The 17,886-nt window shown below is 41.0% G+C and overlaps 1 protein-coding gene across 1 annotated transcript in view; it reads left to right on the top strand.

Annotated features, from left to right (window-relative positions):
* Positions 1-3,518: 3,518 nt before the first annotated feature.
* fyna (FYN proto-oncogene, Src family tyrosine kinase a) overlaps positions 3,519-17,886 on the top strand; it is a 21,662-nt gene continuing 7,294 nt past the window's right edge. Inside the window, exons 1-5 of the mRNA XM_085256343.1 lie at positions 3,519-3,673; positions 12,664-12,920; positions 15,484-15,580; positions 17,498-17,596; positions 17,820-17,886. The exon at positions 17,820-17,886 is cut by the window's right edge and continues 37 nt beyond it. Of these exons, the coding sequence (XP_085112469.1) occupies positions 12,674-12,920; positions 15,484-15,580; positions 17,498-17,596; positions 17,820-17,886 (510 nt within the window). The 5' untranslated portion in view covers positions 3,519-3,673; positions 12,664-12,673. The remainder of the gene's footprint in view (positions 3,674-12,663; positions 12,921-15,483; positions 15,581-17,497; positions 17,597-17,819) is intronic.

Raw genomic sequence — 17,886 nt, 5'->3', positions numbered from 1 at the left:
TAAATATTTTGTTTTGTCTAATTTCTAAGTGCATGATAACGGCGATTGTGTGCAACACAGCAATCATGTATATTTTTTACATATGTGTAATATTTTATAGAAAACACGGCTTACACTTTAGCCTAATTTGGCTGCAACAAAGAGCCCTAAAACTGTTCATCACAGCTTGTAAATGAATGCAAGCCCTCCAAACAACAGTATGTTCTGAAGGCTGGGTTGACTAAGCATCACTCAGCTGGTCTCACCTTATGTCATCATGGCACCCTACTGACATACGCCCCACTCAGTAAACAGACATCCCCTGTTACTATAAGACCATGTGCCCAAAACTTCTCTTATCCCTCTTCTTGCATAATAGTGTCTTGTCTGCTCCTTGCAGCGGGAGCATCCCAGTGACCCAGATATAATGAGAGTTTATGGCTCTCTGCTGCTGTCTGCTCCAGCAGCCTGCAGTGCTCTAACTCCACCAGCAGCCACAAGTCTCCTCTCTCTGCTAGAGCTGCATGACCCACATCTCCATGGTTACTGTTAGTCCAAAATGGCTGCAAGGAAGAGGCAGTGCATTTGCTGAATAGGGCTTTAGAGATGGTGACTCTGGGAGGTGGAGAAGCAGGGTGAGAGTGGAGTGAAGACAGCCCGGCAAAGCACTCAGCAGTTTGTGGATTAGGGTGCCTTCTTTAACCCACCCTCAGCAGCCTAACTAGGCCACACTCATTGTTGTTATATTTTGATTAAATGCAAAGCTGTAGCATAATTATGATGAGCTGCCATAAATATGATAACATGGGGAGAAAGCATAAAGATGTTTGTTTAACTTTCATTCTTTTCAACAGGCCACATTTTTAAGTCAGCATCTACATTTATCAGTATCACAGTTTATTGTGATCATTTGTTTGCTTTTGTCAAATTCATAGAGTAGTTACACTATCCTAGTTAAATAAAAATAAATACAAAATATAGAGTTTTAGTATAAAAGCACTTATTTCTTTTTATTGTTAATAGCCATGCTAAAACCCAAGGGAGTATACAGCTCACATACAGAACCATGAAGCATTTTAAGCTCATTTCCAGTAACAACTATTGCTATCCTGAGTTTTTTTTTTTTATTGAATATTTCTGGTCAGACACATATAACAGACAAAATGTGAGTTTCTTCATATCCTATTAAAGCTGAAGAGCTGAACCAATTAGCCAGCTGCCACAAAATATGGATGAAATTTGAAGTCTGTATAATTACGGCGAGCTGTTCTTTTGTTTTTTCTTTATTTTCTTAATTTTATTGTCTTTTATTTTTATTCATTTGGCAGTGGCAGGTTTGGTTTTTAGCTCCTGTCTTTATGTCAGAGTGTATATGAGCAAGTCATTATTTGTGACTACTGTGAATAAAAATGTTATCATTTTTTATAGATAGCTGATAAATACTAACAGCTGAAAAACTGAATGAATGTTAAGTGAATGGAGGAAATTTATGAAATTTATTTATGAAAATATCCAAATCATTTGTCATTAGTAAGAGTGACATGAGGGTGCTTATACATTGCTTACCTGGGCAAACGATGGTAACAGGATGAGGAGAAGGCAAGCAAATGGAGGCAGTTTTGTGCTCCTGCCAATGTTGTACTGGGAAATCCTGCGATCTGACTTTCATGTGGATGTTGCTTTGACATGTACTGCCCACCTTCTCTTCACAGCAGCAGCATTTCTTGATAGCAGTGCACCCACACAGTGGTTTGAAGGCTATGGAAAAGAGTTCAAGGTGTTGATTTGGCCTCCAAAATCCCCAGAAGTCCAGTCTGTAGTCAAGTTCACAGACCACAGGACAACTTCAGAGCTCTTGTGGATTCTGTACCTCAGCGGGTCAGGGCTTGAAAGCACAAGGGGACTTACACAGATGATTGATGGATGCACACTGAAACACTCTTACTTTAGTGCAGTACGCATGGAAACAAAAGTACTGTAACTTTATTGGACTTCCCTTCAAGTGCAATATTCAGTGTAACATTGTCACTGTGATCATTTTAAAACCTTTTATAGAAGTCATGTGATTGATTTAGACTATAGGTGTCAAACATAGGACCTGTTGGCCAGACCTGCCTTGGCAAAGGGCTGAACAGCACTTGTACTTAAAGAAAAGGGAGCATGGTGTATGTGTAGATAAAATTATTTAGGGGAATCGTTTTTCTGTTATCATCCACTTGGATTGTACAGATTGGATTGTATTTGGACAAGGAACTAAAAGGAATTTCACACATCTTGATTAGATTGTATATAAGGGTAAAACTTACGGCAGAGGTAGCCTGAAGATAGCCTGAAGTTTCACAACCCAGTGGATGAATATCTGATTTCCCAAAAAGCTCATTCTGTTCATCTGGACATACAGTTGTTTGTATGTGTGTGTTTTGGATGAATAAGTGTTTTAATCTGTCTTTTGTCTAGACCTAATTTCCATTTTTAGGTAGCGTACAGAATGTTTTTTCTTTCTGTTAAAAGGGAGTTTTCCTTCCCACTCTCGCCAAGTGCTTCCTCATAGAGTGTTGGGACTGAATGGGTTAACAAGTCTGAAACTGAAGGAATGCAAAGTAAATGGAGGTTAGAGGTCAGCATTGGGATTCATTACTAAAGCATAAGTGGTCAATTCTGAATGACTACTGTCTTCATTGCATGTTTAATTTTCACAAAACATTCCCAATCAATGCTGAAATTTTGCTGGTGTGTCATTATCGCAACAGAAGACAAACACATTTTCATGTGTGTACTGTATACTCTCTGTCTGATATTCATCAAAATAATAATAAAAAAATATCAACAATTATTTAAAATATTTTTAAGTCTTTCAAACAAAAAACTCATGCAAACTATATATAATTGTATTTATATAATATAATTGCACTGATCCCTTTAATTATTTCAATAAATAAAAACGCTACAGATGTGTTGAATTTCATTTTGCATCATATCTGTGCATCTGTGTTTTACTCGCACTAAAAGGCGAAAGAAGCTACTAAATAGAGCTCTACGTTACTTGAACAAAAACAGAGAATTTGCCAACCTTGCCCCGTTTTTCAGTCATACTCCAAAGAGGAGGAGGTGCCCGGCCACACATTGTAATCTCTCATTGGAGGAAAGCGGTGTCAGTCGAAGCTACTGGTCGGTGTGGATCCGCATCAAGCGTACGCAATAACATCTGCGTCAAGACAACCAGAGACAGACCCAACAATAAAACACCATATGCTGCCCAAAATAAAACCACCCTAGCAGTTTACTTTTCTAAATAAGTATTTTAGTGGCTTATTATTGTTTGAAAGCGATAAGAAGTAGTGGAACTACTAAATCTTGAAATACCTTGAATTAATTTTGGTTCCACAAACATGCCTTTTAGCGTTGCTTTCGTGCAATATCGATTTTTACAAAAAGCTTTGCCAACCAGGAGATTTATTTTGATAGTACTTGGCGGAAGCTGCAGTTTTACTGTGGTGAACTTGACCCCCTGCGCCTTCGTCATCATCCGTACACACGGCGGCGACAGGAGCTCCTGTATCGGCAGGGACGGGTCTCCCACCGCTATTCTCTGTCTGTGCGGAGGAAAAACACTGACAGAGAAGAAAGACGACCGCGAATTTCCTCCACGAAGCTCCCTCTGGAAACTCCGATGGATTAATTTGATTTTTCTGCGGTGAGCGCGCTTTTCTTTTTCTTCTGTTGAATTTCAATTGGTGCGCCAGCCTTGTCCCCTATTTTGCGCTGTGGAAAGCGAGTTGAATTCATCTCGAGAGGGAGAGAGGCAGAGAGAGCAGATGAGATAAATAACACATTTTGAGTGGCTGCAGTCACGCCAATCTTTACTCCGAGTCTTCCTCGGAGGGCTGGCTTTGTGTGGTTTGCGTAAACATTGCCCTCGTTGAGGAAAAGACTGGGAGAGCGGTGATGGTGACTGTGGATGATGTTTTGCAGTGATTCTGGAGAGGGGGCTCTTGTGTTGCAGCAGGGATGGATGCGCTGCAGAACAGAGCTGACCACTGAGGCCATGCACACACACACACCTAATAAACGCCAGGCTGGCCTTCGGACAGCCTCTTAATTGTTTAACTCCACAGGAATTATCATATGCTTTGAGTTAATTGCATTGCCACGCTGCTAAACATCCAATTAAAGCTGTTCCAGTCGGGTTATCTCATGTGTCTGGAGGTGCAGCCATCCATCTTGTGAGCAAACACTGGGGATGATATGTGTGAGCTAACCCCACTGTTACCCATGTGCAATAAGTTAGTCAGCAGTTATTGTTTTGGTTGTTAAATTGTTCAGTCAGCTCCCTGAAGGCCTGAGTTCAGCCTGCCTATGAATGAGTGCACAATTGGTGTGCATGGTATGTATTAAATTTGAATGAAAGGAGTTGGATGTTGTGCTTCGTGGACCGTGCACTTTTCCCCCTTCAGGCTCGCTCTCCCTTATACAGTTCAACCTGCTGGCGCATAATCTGCCAAACCTGAAATAAGTTATAAAGAAATGCAGATGCTTTTCAAAATAAGGCTCAGTTGATAACTTTAGTTTAAGACCATTTTGTTGGTTTTTAAGATTTTTGGAAGGTGTTGGTTTGTTTTGACATCTACTGTGATGATTATCATTGTAAAATTAATCTGTCAAGCAGCAGAAAATAAATTAGCACTTAACTGTAAAATCATCATTAAGCCACATTTGAAGATATTTTTCTAGTTTCTAAAATTTTCCATTATTCTAAATATTTAGGAAGACTTAGTTGTTTGGGGGTCTGAAAAAAATCAGGTTTCATTGATGGAAATTGCAGTGGGTATATTTTTTTGTATTCTGATGTTTTGGGCACTAAACTAATGAGAAGTGTAAAACAGCCACACATTTTTAGCATTTTTTTAATTAATAATATAAATAAATCAAACAAGTTGCAATTTATTTCTTTTTTTGGGGGGGGGTTGCATCTGCTAATTGGCTTATCGTTGTAGATCTGCGTCCAGCACTTGTGCGCCATGTGGCTCGTGCCAGTGTTTTACACTTTCCATCAACTCAAGTGCGATTTTTAGTTCTGCCAGAAACCTTCCATCCTCCGTTCCTGTAAACCCACCTCATCATGATTTCCACTGGATTCTTGCATCGACCATTACCCTCCACTGGCACAAGATTTGGAAAGAATCATTTAAACCCTCAGTTCAGACTGTCAGGCAGAAGCAGCAAGAATCTGCTCTGGTATCTGGATAACACTTTTTTCCTGTTTGGAAAGTGTTCACCTAGTCTGCACTGGTCTCGCTGACTGAATAGACATACACAATGGGATCGGTGATTTAACAACATGACTCAAGAAGCTCAAGTATAGACACTGTGACACTAAAACACAGCTAGGCTTAAACCCACACGCACGTACTGTATGAATCTCAGCTGCGTGTTTTATAACTAGCTCTGTTCATTCAGCACACGAAGAATGCTTTGAAAGCTTTAACAGTGTTTCATTGTGCTCATAATCTTGTAGCAGAGTGAAAAGTGGCCATTGTCTCGTTGTTGATACACTGAATGAACTCGGTTGTCTGACACAAGCAAATGTTGTAACTATTCAGAGAATGGCAGCCATAAGGAGGAGATTGTCAGCGTTGTACCAAATCCAGCAAACATAACAGTGGGTTTCACGTGCATTCAAATGTCACACAGCTTTTCTTAAAAAGGGAAAAAAAAGATCCTCTGTTGGTTCGTTGGTCTCGTCTTTGTTCCATGATCAGAACGTTGAATTATGGAGTTGAATAAGGTCACAGTGAGTGCGATGCCAGTGGGAGGCATGTGGGAAGTTTGACCTTGTTTTGTGCCTTGTCAGTGATCTGAGTGTAAAAGGACCCCCACACTTCAACTTAAACAGGATACCTTTTAAGAAGATGTGTTGAATTGCAAAATAGACTGAGGAAAGACTGTATTCTGGAGGGATTTGTTAGTTCGTAGAGGTTAAATTATCACAACATTGCCAGATGTAATGCTCAATTGACCATAATTTCCACAGTTTATTAGTCAAAGCCACGTTTCAATTTGTTTTTCTAAGCTGAAATAATATCTTGTAAACTTGTTACCATTAGGTTCACATGTAGCAATTACTCTGCAGACTTGTATGATTATTTTATATTGTAGCATTAAGACTTTATTGATCTCCAGAGAGTGAGAGATTAATAAGGTTACAGCATTTTAAGGAAAATCTAAAAACATAAAAATTACTTAAAATGATGAAATGATTGAAGGACTTGCTGAAGTCAGTCAGTTGCACGTAATGTTACATACTTTCCCTGAGCTCAAAGTTATGCACAGATAGATACATATTTCATAATCTTGTAACACTTAGGAAATCGTCAGATGTTCCCTTTTTAGAAGCTGCAGATGTTACACTCATTCTTACGTAATTCTTAATAAAATAATTGTTGCTGTTTAGGGAATTTCAGTCTTTTTCTTTTTTTTTTTTTAGTCTTACACATCCAATTATCTTTTTTGTTCTTGCTCGTAACACAAATCAGACTGCAGATATATTTGTTTTTCAGGCCTGACTGAGTCTCTCCTGGTAAATCCATCAGTTAGTCTGTGCGACCCTGACATGTCTGTCCTTTTAATATAGTATATTGATTGCAGCTTTACTCCAAATGACCCACTATCTCATTATGGCCTCCAGCGCTATGACTGTTGTTATGGATGATTAACACTCAAGCTTGTGCGGCATCAAAATAAAGGCTTTCATTTGGGTAAATTAATTTCCAGTTGAGCCGAGCGGTTGTGACAGATAAAGTAAAGCTGACCCCGTTGCTGTGTGTTCGGTACCCATTCAAAAAAAACTGCTTGTTCAGTGGTGCATTTGATAAAATAGTGTGAAAGCCGATAGTTACTAAAAACAGGTTGTGGATTTACCTGTGGTGGTAGGCGTGATGGAAGTCACTGCAGAGGGTGTCCTGCAGCGATATTCACAGATATTCCTAAAATTCCTCACATTTTTTGATGTTTCAGTTTACATATGTTCCATGAACACCTCATTTATGGTCAGCTTCTTTAAAAAAAAAAAAAAACCTCAACATTTTAACACAGATTTTGTGAAAATTAAAAAATTAAACCAAAAACACCAACAGCAGAAAACTGCAATTTATTGTCCACTTGAGGCTTGCTCTAAAAGGAGTTGGTTTCAGTCCAATTTACAGCTGATGGTAAATGGTAAGTAGCAAAAACGTTTTAACACGTTTTTGGTGAAAAACTTGAGGCCTCTCACCTTTTCCTTCTCTTTGGCTTTTGAATGAACTCTTACAGCACATTGCAATCTTGTCCCCGAAGCACCCTCCTGATCACGCCATTGTCACTCTCTCTACAGCAAGCTGCTCATTTGGGTCTGAAAATAGCGTGATGATTGCTATTGCAGAGGCTGAGGTGGTCATGCAATACCCAGGCTGTGCCATGAAAGGGAACAAGCCCCGAGGCTTTGACGCCATCATCTGCTGGTTTGGTGTGGGGGGTTTGAGTAGACTTGCGTGTGTCTGTGTCCATCTCCACCATGATGAAATGCAGCGAGAGCACCAATCTAAAACTTATGTTGTGATCTCATACGTAGTGTTGACTCATGTGTAACCGGAGAGCAGAAATGTATCTATGATGAACGCTCGTGAAACTCTTATTAAATTACCGTGTAAATGTGAAAAGCTGCTGATTCACCGACTCATCTAAAGGATTCTTTATCTTGTAAATATGAGATTATTAATTGGAATCGCAACACAGACATGATTTAATGTTTACAAATACACACTGTGCAATAAAAAGACCACACAGGGAACATGTATGAATGCTATATTAAGGCAAAATGTTATAGAGTCTGTGCAGCTGAATGGTAAATGTATGCTAAAGCTACAGTAGTCCCTAGTCTTTTTAACTTGAAGAGCAAGATTTTCATAATCCCCACAGGCAGCACAACGACATGAGATTTCCCCTCATTTACTCTGATCCCTGCAGGAGTGGAGGCAGTGCTATTTCAATCACTTGAGTTGAAGAGAAAATCCACCAGAAATCAGACTTCACCTGCTCAGTTAATATATTCTGGTGCTACGTTAGTCTTATTAACGCCACGTTTAGAGGTTTTTGTATCGACGGGGAAGGTGAGTAAAGAAATGCAGTAACTATGGGAAGTTAACATTCGTGGCCTTGATATTGTTTTTCTCTCTGTTGTGTATTCATAAGAATTTATTTTTATTTTCAATGCCTGACTACCTCAGGTCACCTCTGTCATTCGCGTGGACTTCGGGCACGGTCTTGTTAAATACAGTCATGTGATAGTTCCAAGTTCTAAAACGAAGTACCCTCATGATTCAGTAGTTTGTAGTAGAACAACCTTTAGAAGTTATAACTTGAAGCAGACGTTTTCTGTATGACTCACTTTCTTACATCATTGCGGTGGAATTTTTGCTCAATTTTCTTTTCAAAGATGGTTCAGTTCATTGAGGTTTTTAGACATTTGTTTATGCTCAGCTGCCTTAAGGTCCCACCACGGCATTTCAGTCAGACTGAGGTCTGGACTTCGACTGGGCCGTTACAACACTTTAACCCAAATGGCCAAGCTTTAGCTGTCAGACAGATGGCCTCACATTTAACTTTAGAATACTTTCATATGCAGAGAAGTTCATGGTCGAGTCAGTGACTGCAAGGTGCCCAGGTCCTCTGGCTGCAAAACAAGCCCAAATCACTCCCCCTCCCCCACCGTGCTTGACAGTTGGTGTTTGTGCTGGTACGCCTCGTATCTCCAAACATGGCTCTGTGTGTTATAGCCAAACATCTCTACTGTCCTTTAGACAGATGAGACCACTTCTGTTTTAGACATTTTGTAGTTTGTTCAGATTCAACTTTGCAAACGTAAGCTGTGCTGTCATGTCCTTTTTAGAGAGAAGAGGCTTTTTCCTGGCAACCCTTCCAAACAAGCCATACTCATTCAGTCTTTTTCTAACTTTACAGTCATGAACTTTAATATTTAATAGCTAACTGAGGCCTGCAGAGTTTTTTGGGGTTTTTTTGCAGTTTCTCCGACCATTGAAGAGTCTGGCCTTGGGCTGAATTTACTGGGACGTCCACTGTGGCATTGCATTACCCACACACCTGAATGCTTCAGTTATATGGACAAAACGTTTTCACATAACTGTACATTCATAGCTTTCCTGGCCAAATAAATACTGTAATGTCCCAAGCTGAGTGACAGTACTGGATATGTGGTTTTCTTTGTTTTTGTTTTTTTATTTTAAATTATTTGAATTGGACTGAAATCACGACGTGTCCCAGTCCTCCTTTTTTCTTACTCCATACAATTTTGAGCCCTGATGAATTCACACTCATCGCCACCCAGTGTTAACTTGGTTTGGAGGCCGTCTTTGGTTACTGTCAGCTGTCCCGATACTAATGAAATCACTGCAACATGTTGAAAAGACACGTTTTGAACTCAACTGTGGAAAATCAATTCATTCTGCTGTGTTTGTAGTACTGCTGCTTCTTCTCCTCAGTGAATTGTTAGAGCGGATCCCCTTTTTGTTTTATATCAGTTCTCAGATGTCGATTAAAAAGTCAGAAAATACCCATCACAACATCCTGAAGTCTTCATTTACTTGCTTTGTCCAGCAAAAAAAGATAAAACAAACAGCAAAATAGGGCTGCCACGATTAGTCGACTAGTCACGATTATGTCGACTATTAAAATCGTCGACGACTAATTTAATAGTCGACGCATCGTTTGAAGCTTTGTAAGATCACAAAGGACGCAGGAATGAGTAGTAGGATTTAAGAGTGTAATAACGGACTGAAACAGAAGATGGCAGCACTGCATGTACAAGGATGCCAGCTGCCGTTAAACCCCGAAGAAGAAGAAGCTGTGTCCCAGAATTCATAGCGCAGCTGTCAACAATGGCGGCAGCTAGTTAGTTTTAACTTTACTCTTATTATTCTTTCTTGGTCACAAAATAAACGTTTAACATATTTTCAGGCGAGAATGTAGCTGTGTAAACCTCAAATATCTGCTCAGTTTATCAAGACACCACATATTTTCAAAAGCGCTCCGACGTTTTCGGAGACGTCTGTTACCCACTAGCTCGTTAGCTAGGCGGGGGCAAGGCTAACTAGAGCCGTGAGAACACCGGACTCCCGGCAAATCGTTTTCAAACCCACTGCCGTCTTTCGCTAGTCAGGTTAAACATATATATATAAGTCACTTAGATAACTTAAAAATGTTATTGTTTGGCTTTCTTTAGTATTTTATTTGTTCCTGAGTAAATCGGTTTGGCTGAGATTAAAGTTATAGTTTTTGCACAGCTAAAACTGTCAAGCAGACAGCTGATTATCAGAAGTGTGAGACGCTGGAGAATATACTCCGGTGTCCTGTTATATTTTAGAAAGCAAGGAGTTTATTAAACTTCACCGAAACAATCTGCAAATTTCATTAAAAATTAATAAACTACCATCTTGTCTTTATTTTTAGTTAGCACAAACACTTCAAGCTGTAAGCTAATGATAGTTATATAAGACCAGATGCTGCTGGTGCAATAAGCTGTACGCTGTACGTCCAATGGATGATGATCTGATTAGTCGACTAATCGCAAAAATAATCGGTGTCTAGTCGACTATCAAAATTATCGTTTGTGGCAGCCCTACAGCAAAACCAAGTGTGGAAGCACTGAAAAGTCCACGTATTCGCTTTGAATATTGCTTCATTGCCATATTGCCATTCATATATAGGATTTTTACATTTAAATATATCAGCTGTACTTTAGAGCAACGTGCTGTAAATACCAGAAGATTGGAGATATAAATATAGATGTCAAAACAGATTATTTTATATCTGAAGGATTATTGGAGACGCAACAGCAGCCGTGCTTCTTGTATTTCTGTCTGCGGTCTCTGCTTCGGTCAGAGCTTATACTGTAATGCTGCTGGGCTCGTTTCTTCTTCTGCGTATTTTATGGGGTTTTATTGGCAGTAATGAATCACAGTGATGTCGGTCTCTCTGCAGCAGTTACGTCCTTTTGTTACTTAAGCAAACTGGAGCTAAGCTGTATAGTGTGGCAATAATGAAATCCTGTATACAGAAGGAAAACTCAGTTTTTGGTGTCAGAGTCCCTCTTGGTACTTTTTCCATGCAGGCAACACAGCAAGGATTTTTCTTGTCGAATGAATGAATGAATGAATACAATTTTATGCAGCAGAATTCGTTTTTCTAGCTGGTTAATCATCAGATGTAACGTGATCTTTCAGAGAAATCTGACCTCAGACTTAGCTTCTTCTGGACCAAACTGCTCTCTCTGAAGTATAATAGATAAGCATTGATGGGTTTACAACAACTTGCACTTGAAAACCACTTTTGGTGTTTTGCAACTTTGCAACAACAATAATCATTTCAAGATTTTGACACTGCACCATCATGTGACCTCTTCTCAAAGAGGGCATTATTTCCCGTTCATCTGATACGTTCATGCATTTTCTCCTCATCTACATATAGTGCTTGACTTGTTACATTCTGCAGCATTTTCTCCCACTGTGCAGCAAGTGACACATCTGTTTGCACTTTTTGCCTGTGCAGGCATTAAAGTTTCTTGCTAGTAAATGTAAAACAGGCCTGAAGGGTTTGATCTTATACTGTGTAGCTTTGCTTGTAAGCATTAAGCACCAGTCCTTCAAAAACAAGCCTGTGGTTCCTGCTTGTTTTCTGCTTGGAAAATAGTTTCCTTAGAAAGACGTGCTTATTTTCCAATATTAGCAACATTACCTGCTGTATAAAGGCAGATTGTGCTTTTTGGGGGGTTATACAGCTGGGGTAAAGAGCACTGGGATGATTTCCCTTGTCCTCGATCTGTTGCAGTGTTGACTTTTGTTCCGAACACCACCTCTCTCCGTTCACCGACACTGTAAACAAGTATGTTTCCAATTAGCTGCCTCTGAAGTCAGCTGCCTGCTTATGCCATTGAAAGACAGCGCTGCTGCCGGGGCCCTCTTCTTAGACATGCTGAACCGGTTTCACGAGCTTCCAGGGCTTAAAGGGGGGGTTGGGGAGTGGGACACGGCGAGCCGAAATGTTCATTAACTTAACTGGGTCTGCAAAGACGGTAAGGCTCTTTTTAATTGACAAAGCAGAAAGCAGGCTGTGTCCCTCATTTCAAAAACTGGTTTATCTTTGCTTTAGTGAGGACAAATGTTCCATCAGCGCGCGTGTGCGTGGCTCCTTGTAAAGCAAACAAAAATAAAGTAAATGCTCTCTTGTAAAGTCAGTGGCTCGGTGTAGACTCTTCTCCTCAGTGTGGTCATGCAATCAGATGGAAAAGTAAACTGTGATAAGTAGGGCCATTAAATTGTTTTACGGCCAGTTTAACTGGATATTCTCAGCATAAAGCATTAATGCGAGCGTACATATGCAGCGGTCATATTTACCGAGCACATACAGCTGTGGTGCATTGTGTTCCTCCATTTAATTAGTAATGCATCTTTTAAAGCGTCGTGTTTAATTTCAGCCTAATTGAAAGATTTTTCAGAAGACTCTGTGGAGCTCTCAAAGGAAGCTCTGAAATAATGGGAATATTGAATCATAATTTCCCCAGTGGAGACGGCTTTTGAGCTATTATTTTACCTAAGTGCTAATTCCATCTCGCTCTCTTTCTCTCTCCACCCACAGACAGTAGAGAATGGGCTGTGTCCAATGTAAGGATAAAGAAGCAGCAAAACTCACTGATGACCGGGAGACCAGCCTTTCGCACAACTCGGGCTACCGCTATGGGTCCGACCCCACTCCGCAGCACTACCCCAGCTTTGGGGTCACCACCATTCCCAACTACAACAACTTCCACAGCGCAGCCTCGCAGGGAGTCACTGTGTTCGGAGGAGTCCACACGTCCTCGCAGTCTGGGACCCTGCGATCTCGGGGAGGCACAGGTAATATTAGACTGTGAATGAATGTGAGCTATTTTACATGTCTTAAAAATATTTGTCACCTTTTAAAGGGCTAATGTGCATAAAAACTGCAAATAAACGGAACATTTGCATAATTTGAACCTGAAAAATACATCCATCCATCCATTCGCGTCCGCTTATCCTGTTCAGGGTCGCGGGGGGCGCTGGAGCCTATCCCAGCTGTCATAGGGCGAGAGGCGGGGTACACCCTGGACAGGTCGCCAGTCCAGGGTGTACCCCTGGACTCGCCAGTCTGTCGCAGGGCCAACACACAGAGACAGACAACCATTCGCACTCACATTCACTCGCACATTCACACCTATGGGCAATTTGGATTAACCAATTAACCTATCCCCACTAAGTGCATGTCTTTGGACAGTGGGAGGGAGCCGGAGTACCCGGAGAGAACCCACGCAAACACGGGGAGAACATGCAAACTCCTCACAGAAAGACCCCGGCCTGATGGTGGAATTGAACTCAGGACCTTCTTGCTGTGCGGCAACAGTGCTAACCACTGTGCCACCGTGCTGCCCTAAAAAATACATGAATAGAAAATATCACATTTTAAAAATGATATGAATTTGGTTGCCCGGAATAAATTCACTGAGTACCCTGTTGGAAGATAAACTTACACGCTGTTAAGTAATGGGTCAAATTACAAATAAAATGTCTAATTTAAACTGTCTAAAAATGTCTCTGAAGGCTGCTAGCTGCCGGGTAGGATGGATCCATTCTTTCATGTTGTTGTGTGCTTACAGAGCCAGGTGGCTTTATGAGTTAGTGTTGTTTTCTCGTCAGCTCAAAGCAGTCTGGCTATTCTCCTCTGACCTCTGGCATCATCAAGACATTTTCACCCCGAGAACTGACACTCACTGTATATTTTCTCTTTTCCGGGCCATTCTCTGCAAACCCTAGAGATGGTTGTGTGGGGAAAATCCCATCAGGTCAGCTGTTTCTGAAACACTGTGACCAGCCCATCTGGCGCCAACCACCTTTAAGTATTCAAAGTCACTTAAAGTCAAAGTCACTTAAATGACCCTTCAGTTTGAACTTCAGCAGGTCATCTTGACCATGCGTACAGGCCTAAATGCACAGACTTACTGCCAAGTGACTGGCTGATTATAGATTTGCATTAACAAGTGTATGGCCTGTGAATATAGATGTTTAACAAAAAAAACAGCTTATGTTGGCTTGTCAGCTTTCTGTTCTCAGAATTACAGGCTCAACTTAAATAACGGGTGAAGTTCGTGGCTTGTGTGCCATTTACTAAATGAATAAGTGAGCCTTCTCTTGTGTGTAGTAGAGCCTCAAAATGAATAGAAATGCCCTAAATTATGACCAGTTCTCTGTGAAGAACAATGACAGAGAGCAGACTTTTTGCTGAAGAGCGCTTCAAATGGGGAGAAATAAGCTTTACACTCTTTTGCTCGAAATTTGAAAGCTTCGTATCATCAGATTTATAAATCGCCACCATCCTTGCTTTGATGTCTGTGACGTACTTTGAACCCTTTTTGCGGTTGAATAAAACCAACATCTTTGAAATTGCCGTCGCCAGCTCGCATGAACAAGAAACTACTCTAAGAGGGGGAATGAGAAATAAAATGCATGTCTAATTTGTACAGTGAAGACTTGAGGCGTAAGAAACTGAAACTATAACAGATGTAGAGCCGAAACTTGATCTGATCTGCAATGACCTCAACGGACAGTGTGCAGATTTGGTCGACATTAGGATTGCAGCTTGGAGGATTTAGATCAAATCAGAAAATGAACACTTACAGTTTTAGGCTTATTAACAGATACTGGCAGATTTTTGATTGGCTTCCCTCATCTAGACCATGATAGCACCAAGTAGTATCTATATTTGCTCGTTAGGTCTGCAGTTTTATGTTAGTTAAGTAGGCATCACAAGTCAGTTAATAACAAAAGTTGTTTTTGTGAAATCTTTTTTACCCCATCAACTTTTTTTTATTATATTTTTTGCCTTTTTAGAGTCTAAGTGCTCCTTTCTTGTTAAACTGAGATCATACAGCTGTCATTAAGGTATCAGGACATAAATCCAAATCAGTTAGTGGCAAAGAGTTTGCTTCTGTAAGCTAAGCTTTGTGTCACACCTGTAGCAATTAGCTTTTTAATATGAATGTTTTACTTTATTTGAAAAAATAAAATGTCCCACACAAGTCCTTAAAAGTAAAACATCACCATAAATCACAAACTGCGCTGAAACATCTCAAGAGTCTCCAAATTGTTGCTTTTATTTAAAATTTCTATAAGCGAAAAACTCCCACAATTCTTTTTAAGTTAGCGCTGCTAGTGAGATGTTTGGAAAGATAAAAGAGTAGAAATTTGTTTTGTTTCTAAGGTGAAAATAATGCAGCAGATGGGGTGTAAAGAATAAACAAAGAAGGCAGTAATATTTATTGCCGTTACATAAGCCCCATGTGTTAGACAGATGAACGAACCCTACAGTAAAAATGGAATGAAAAACCCACCGCCATAATATTTCAGCCACATAACCGCCACATGCAACATTTTTGTTTTGCGGCAGGGGTGACTCTCTTTGTGGCCCTTTATGATTATGAAGCCAGGACCGAGGATGACCTCAGCTTCAGAAAAGGGGAGAGGTTCCAGATCCTCAACAGCACGTAAGTGTGAAAACATCTGCATGACAGCACCAAAAGGGTGGTGGTTGTGTTTTCCTTCTCTGGTCCGGCTGTAACAAACGTTACACCGGCACCAATCTGACAGACTTAACCGGGTCTGTGAGGTTCTTGGATTCTCCTCACTTTTTGTGTAACTACAGTGATTTGTGTTGCTTTATCGCATCTTTATAGGAGAATTAAACAGTCAGACCATACTTGCGGGCTGTGCGTGGGCGTTTCCCATGGTAAATGCTGACTGACATCTGAGAGCCTCTGTTCTGTCTCCCTGTCATTTTGTGTTTTCTCTTTCGCTGAATCCAAACCAAGCATTTCCCCTAAATCCAACCAGTTATCTCAGCTACTCATGACAGTCAAACTTCAGTCCCTAACTCCAAACGGAATGGGAGGTCCTGCTGGAAACATACACTCACCAGCCACTTCATTAGGTGCACCTTCAGAACTGCCTTAATTCATTGTGACATAGATTCATCAAAGTGCTGCAGAGACTTTGGTCCATATTGACATGACAGCACGACACAGTTCTTGCAGATTTGTTGGCTGCACATCCATGATGTGAATTTCCTGTTATACCACATCCCAAAGGTGCTATATTGGACTGAGATGTGGTGACCGTGGAGCCCATTTGAGTACAGTGAACTCGTGTTCGAGAGCCAGTTTGAGGTAATATGAGCTTTGTGACACCAGACATTATCCTGCTAAAAGCAGCATGTCAAATATGGCGCTTAAACAATGCGCATTTAGTGTTTAGGAGCCTAAACACTAGCCCACCACTAACCTAAAGTAGATCCGCGTTGTTTACACCAGATGTCTGTCCCTTCTCTTCTGACCTCTGGCATCAACAAGGCATTTTCCCGTTCAAACCATTCTCTGTAAATCCTGGTTGTGCGGGAAACTGACACCAACAACCATGCCTCGTTCAGCGTCACTTAAATCCCCTTTCCTCCCCATTCTGATGCTCAGTTTGAGCATCAACAGGTCGTCAAGACCACGTCTACATGCCTAAATGCACCGAGTTGCTGCAACGTGATTCGCTGATTAAATATGTGTGATAGAAAGCAGTTGAAAGGTGTATCTAATAAAGTGGCAACGAGTGTAATTCTTTTTTTAAACCAGGAAATGGTCTATAACAAAGGGGAACCAACAAGCTATTGCTAGAACATTTACATATTTATATATAAATAATATTAATATATATTTGCACAAGGTTGGAGGTGATTCCCACTGGATATTATTTGGGATATAAGAAGCGCATTTGTAAATGGCCTGTATTTATATAGCGCTTTACTAGTCCTTAAGGACCCCAAAGCGCTTTACATATCCAGTCATCCACACATTCACACACAGGTGATGGCAAGCTACAGTGTAGCCACAGCCACCCTGGGGCGCACTGACAGAGGCGAGGCTGCCGGACACTGGCGCCACCGGGCCCTCTGACCACCATCAGTAGGCAACGGGTGAAGTGTCTTGCCCAAGGACACAACGACCGAGACTGTCCAAGCCGGGGCTCGAACCGGCAACCTTCCGATTACAAGGCGAACTCCCAACTCTTGAGCCACGATCGCCCCGTGGCGACAAATGAGCAGACTGTCCGAACGTTGTCCTGAAAATTATAAAGCACTCAAATCATAGTTGCGAATGAAGAGCTTCAGCTGTAGTCAAATTTATGAATTCAAAAACTGAGTTTATAATTTTAATTTCAGAATGGTTAAATCACATAAGGGTGGTCATGCACGGGGGTCTCTACATTACAACTGCTTTGTCTTAGATTTGCACTAAAACAACAGCATTCAGAGTATTAAGAAGAGTGCGTTTATTTCCTTAAATGTAGTGCATCCACTCTGTTTACACGATGAGTAAATGGTGATCTAGCTCTGTTAAATCCACCCTCTCATTTTTCAGCGAGGGAGACTGGTGGGAGGCTCGTTCTCTCACTACAGGTGGAACTGGATACATTCCCAGCAATTACGTAGCTCCTGTGGACTCCATCCAAGCCGAGGAGTGAGTGAAACTTTTTCATTTGAGCACACGCTCTCACACACAGCCTCCACGGGTCTCCGAGGCACGGCAGCTTCATCACCAGAGAGCATAAATATTTCAGAAGTCAGCTCATTGCCTTTGTTAGATGTGACATGGTTGCACGCACAGTACAAATAGAATATTTAGGAAAGCACTGAAAACAAATTTCCCACATCTTTTTTTCCATTTCTCCTCCTTCCTTCAGCTGGTATTTTGGTAAATTGGGTCGAAAGGACGCAGAGAGGCAACTGCTCTCCAACAGCAACGCCAGA

This window comes from Mchenga conophoros, linkage group LG19 (assembly GCF_057382185.1).
Source record: "Mchenga conophoros isolate Kocher_MC1m ecotype Shallow Benthic linkage group LG19, M_conophoros_male_GT1.1, whole genome shotgun sequence".
Taxonomy (NCBI): domain Eukaryota; kingdom Metazoa; phylum Chordata; class Actinopteri; order Cichliformes; family Cichlidae; genus Mchenga; species Mchenga conophoros.
Note: the sequence above shows the minus strand (reverse complement) of the source record. Positions and strands in the feature narration are given on the sequence as shown.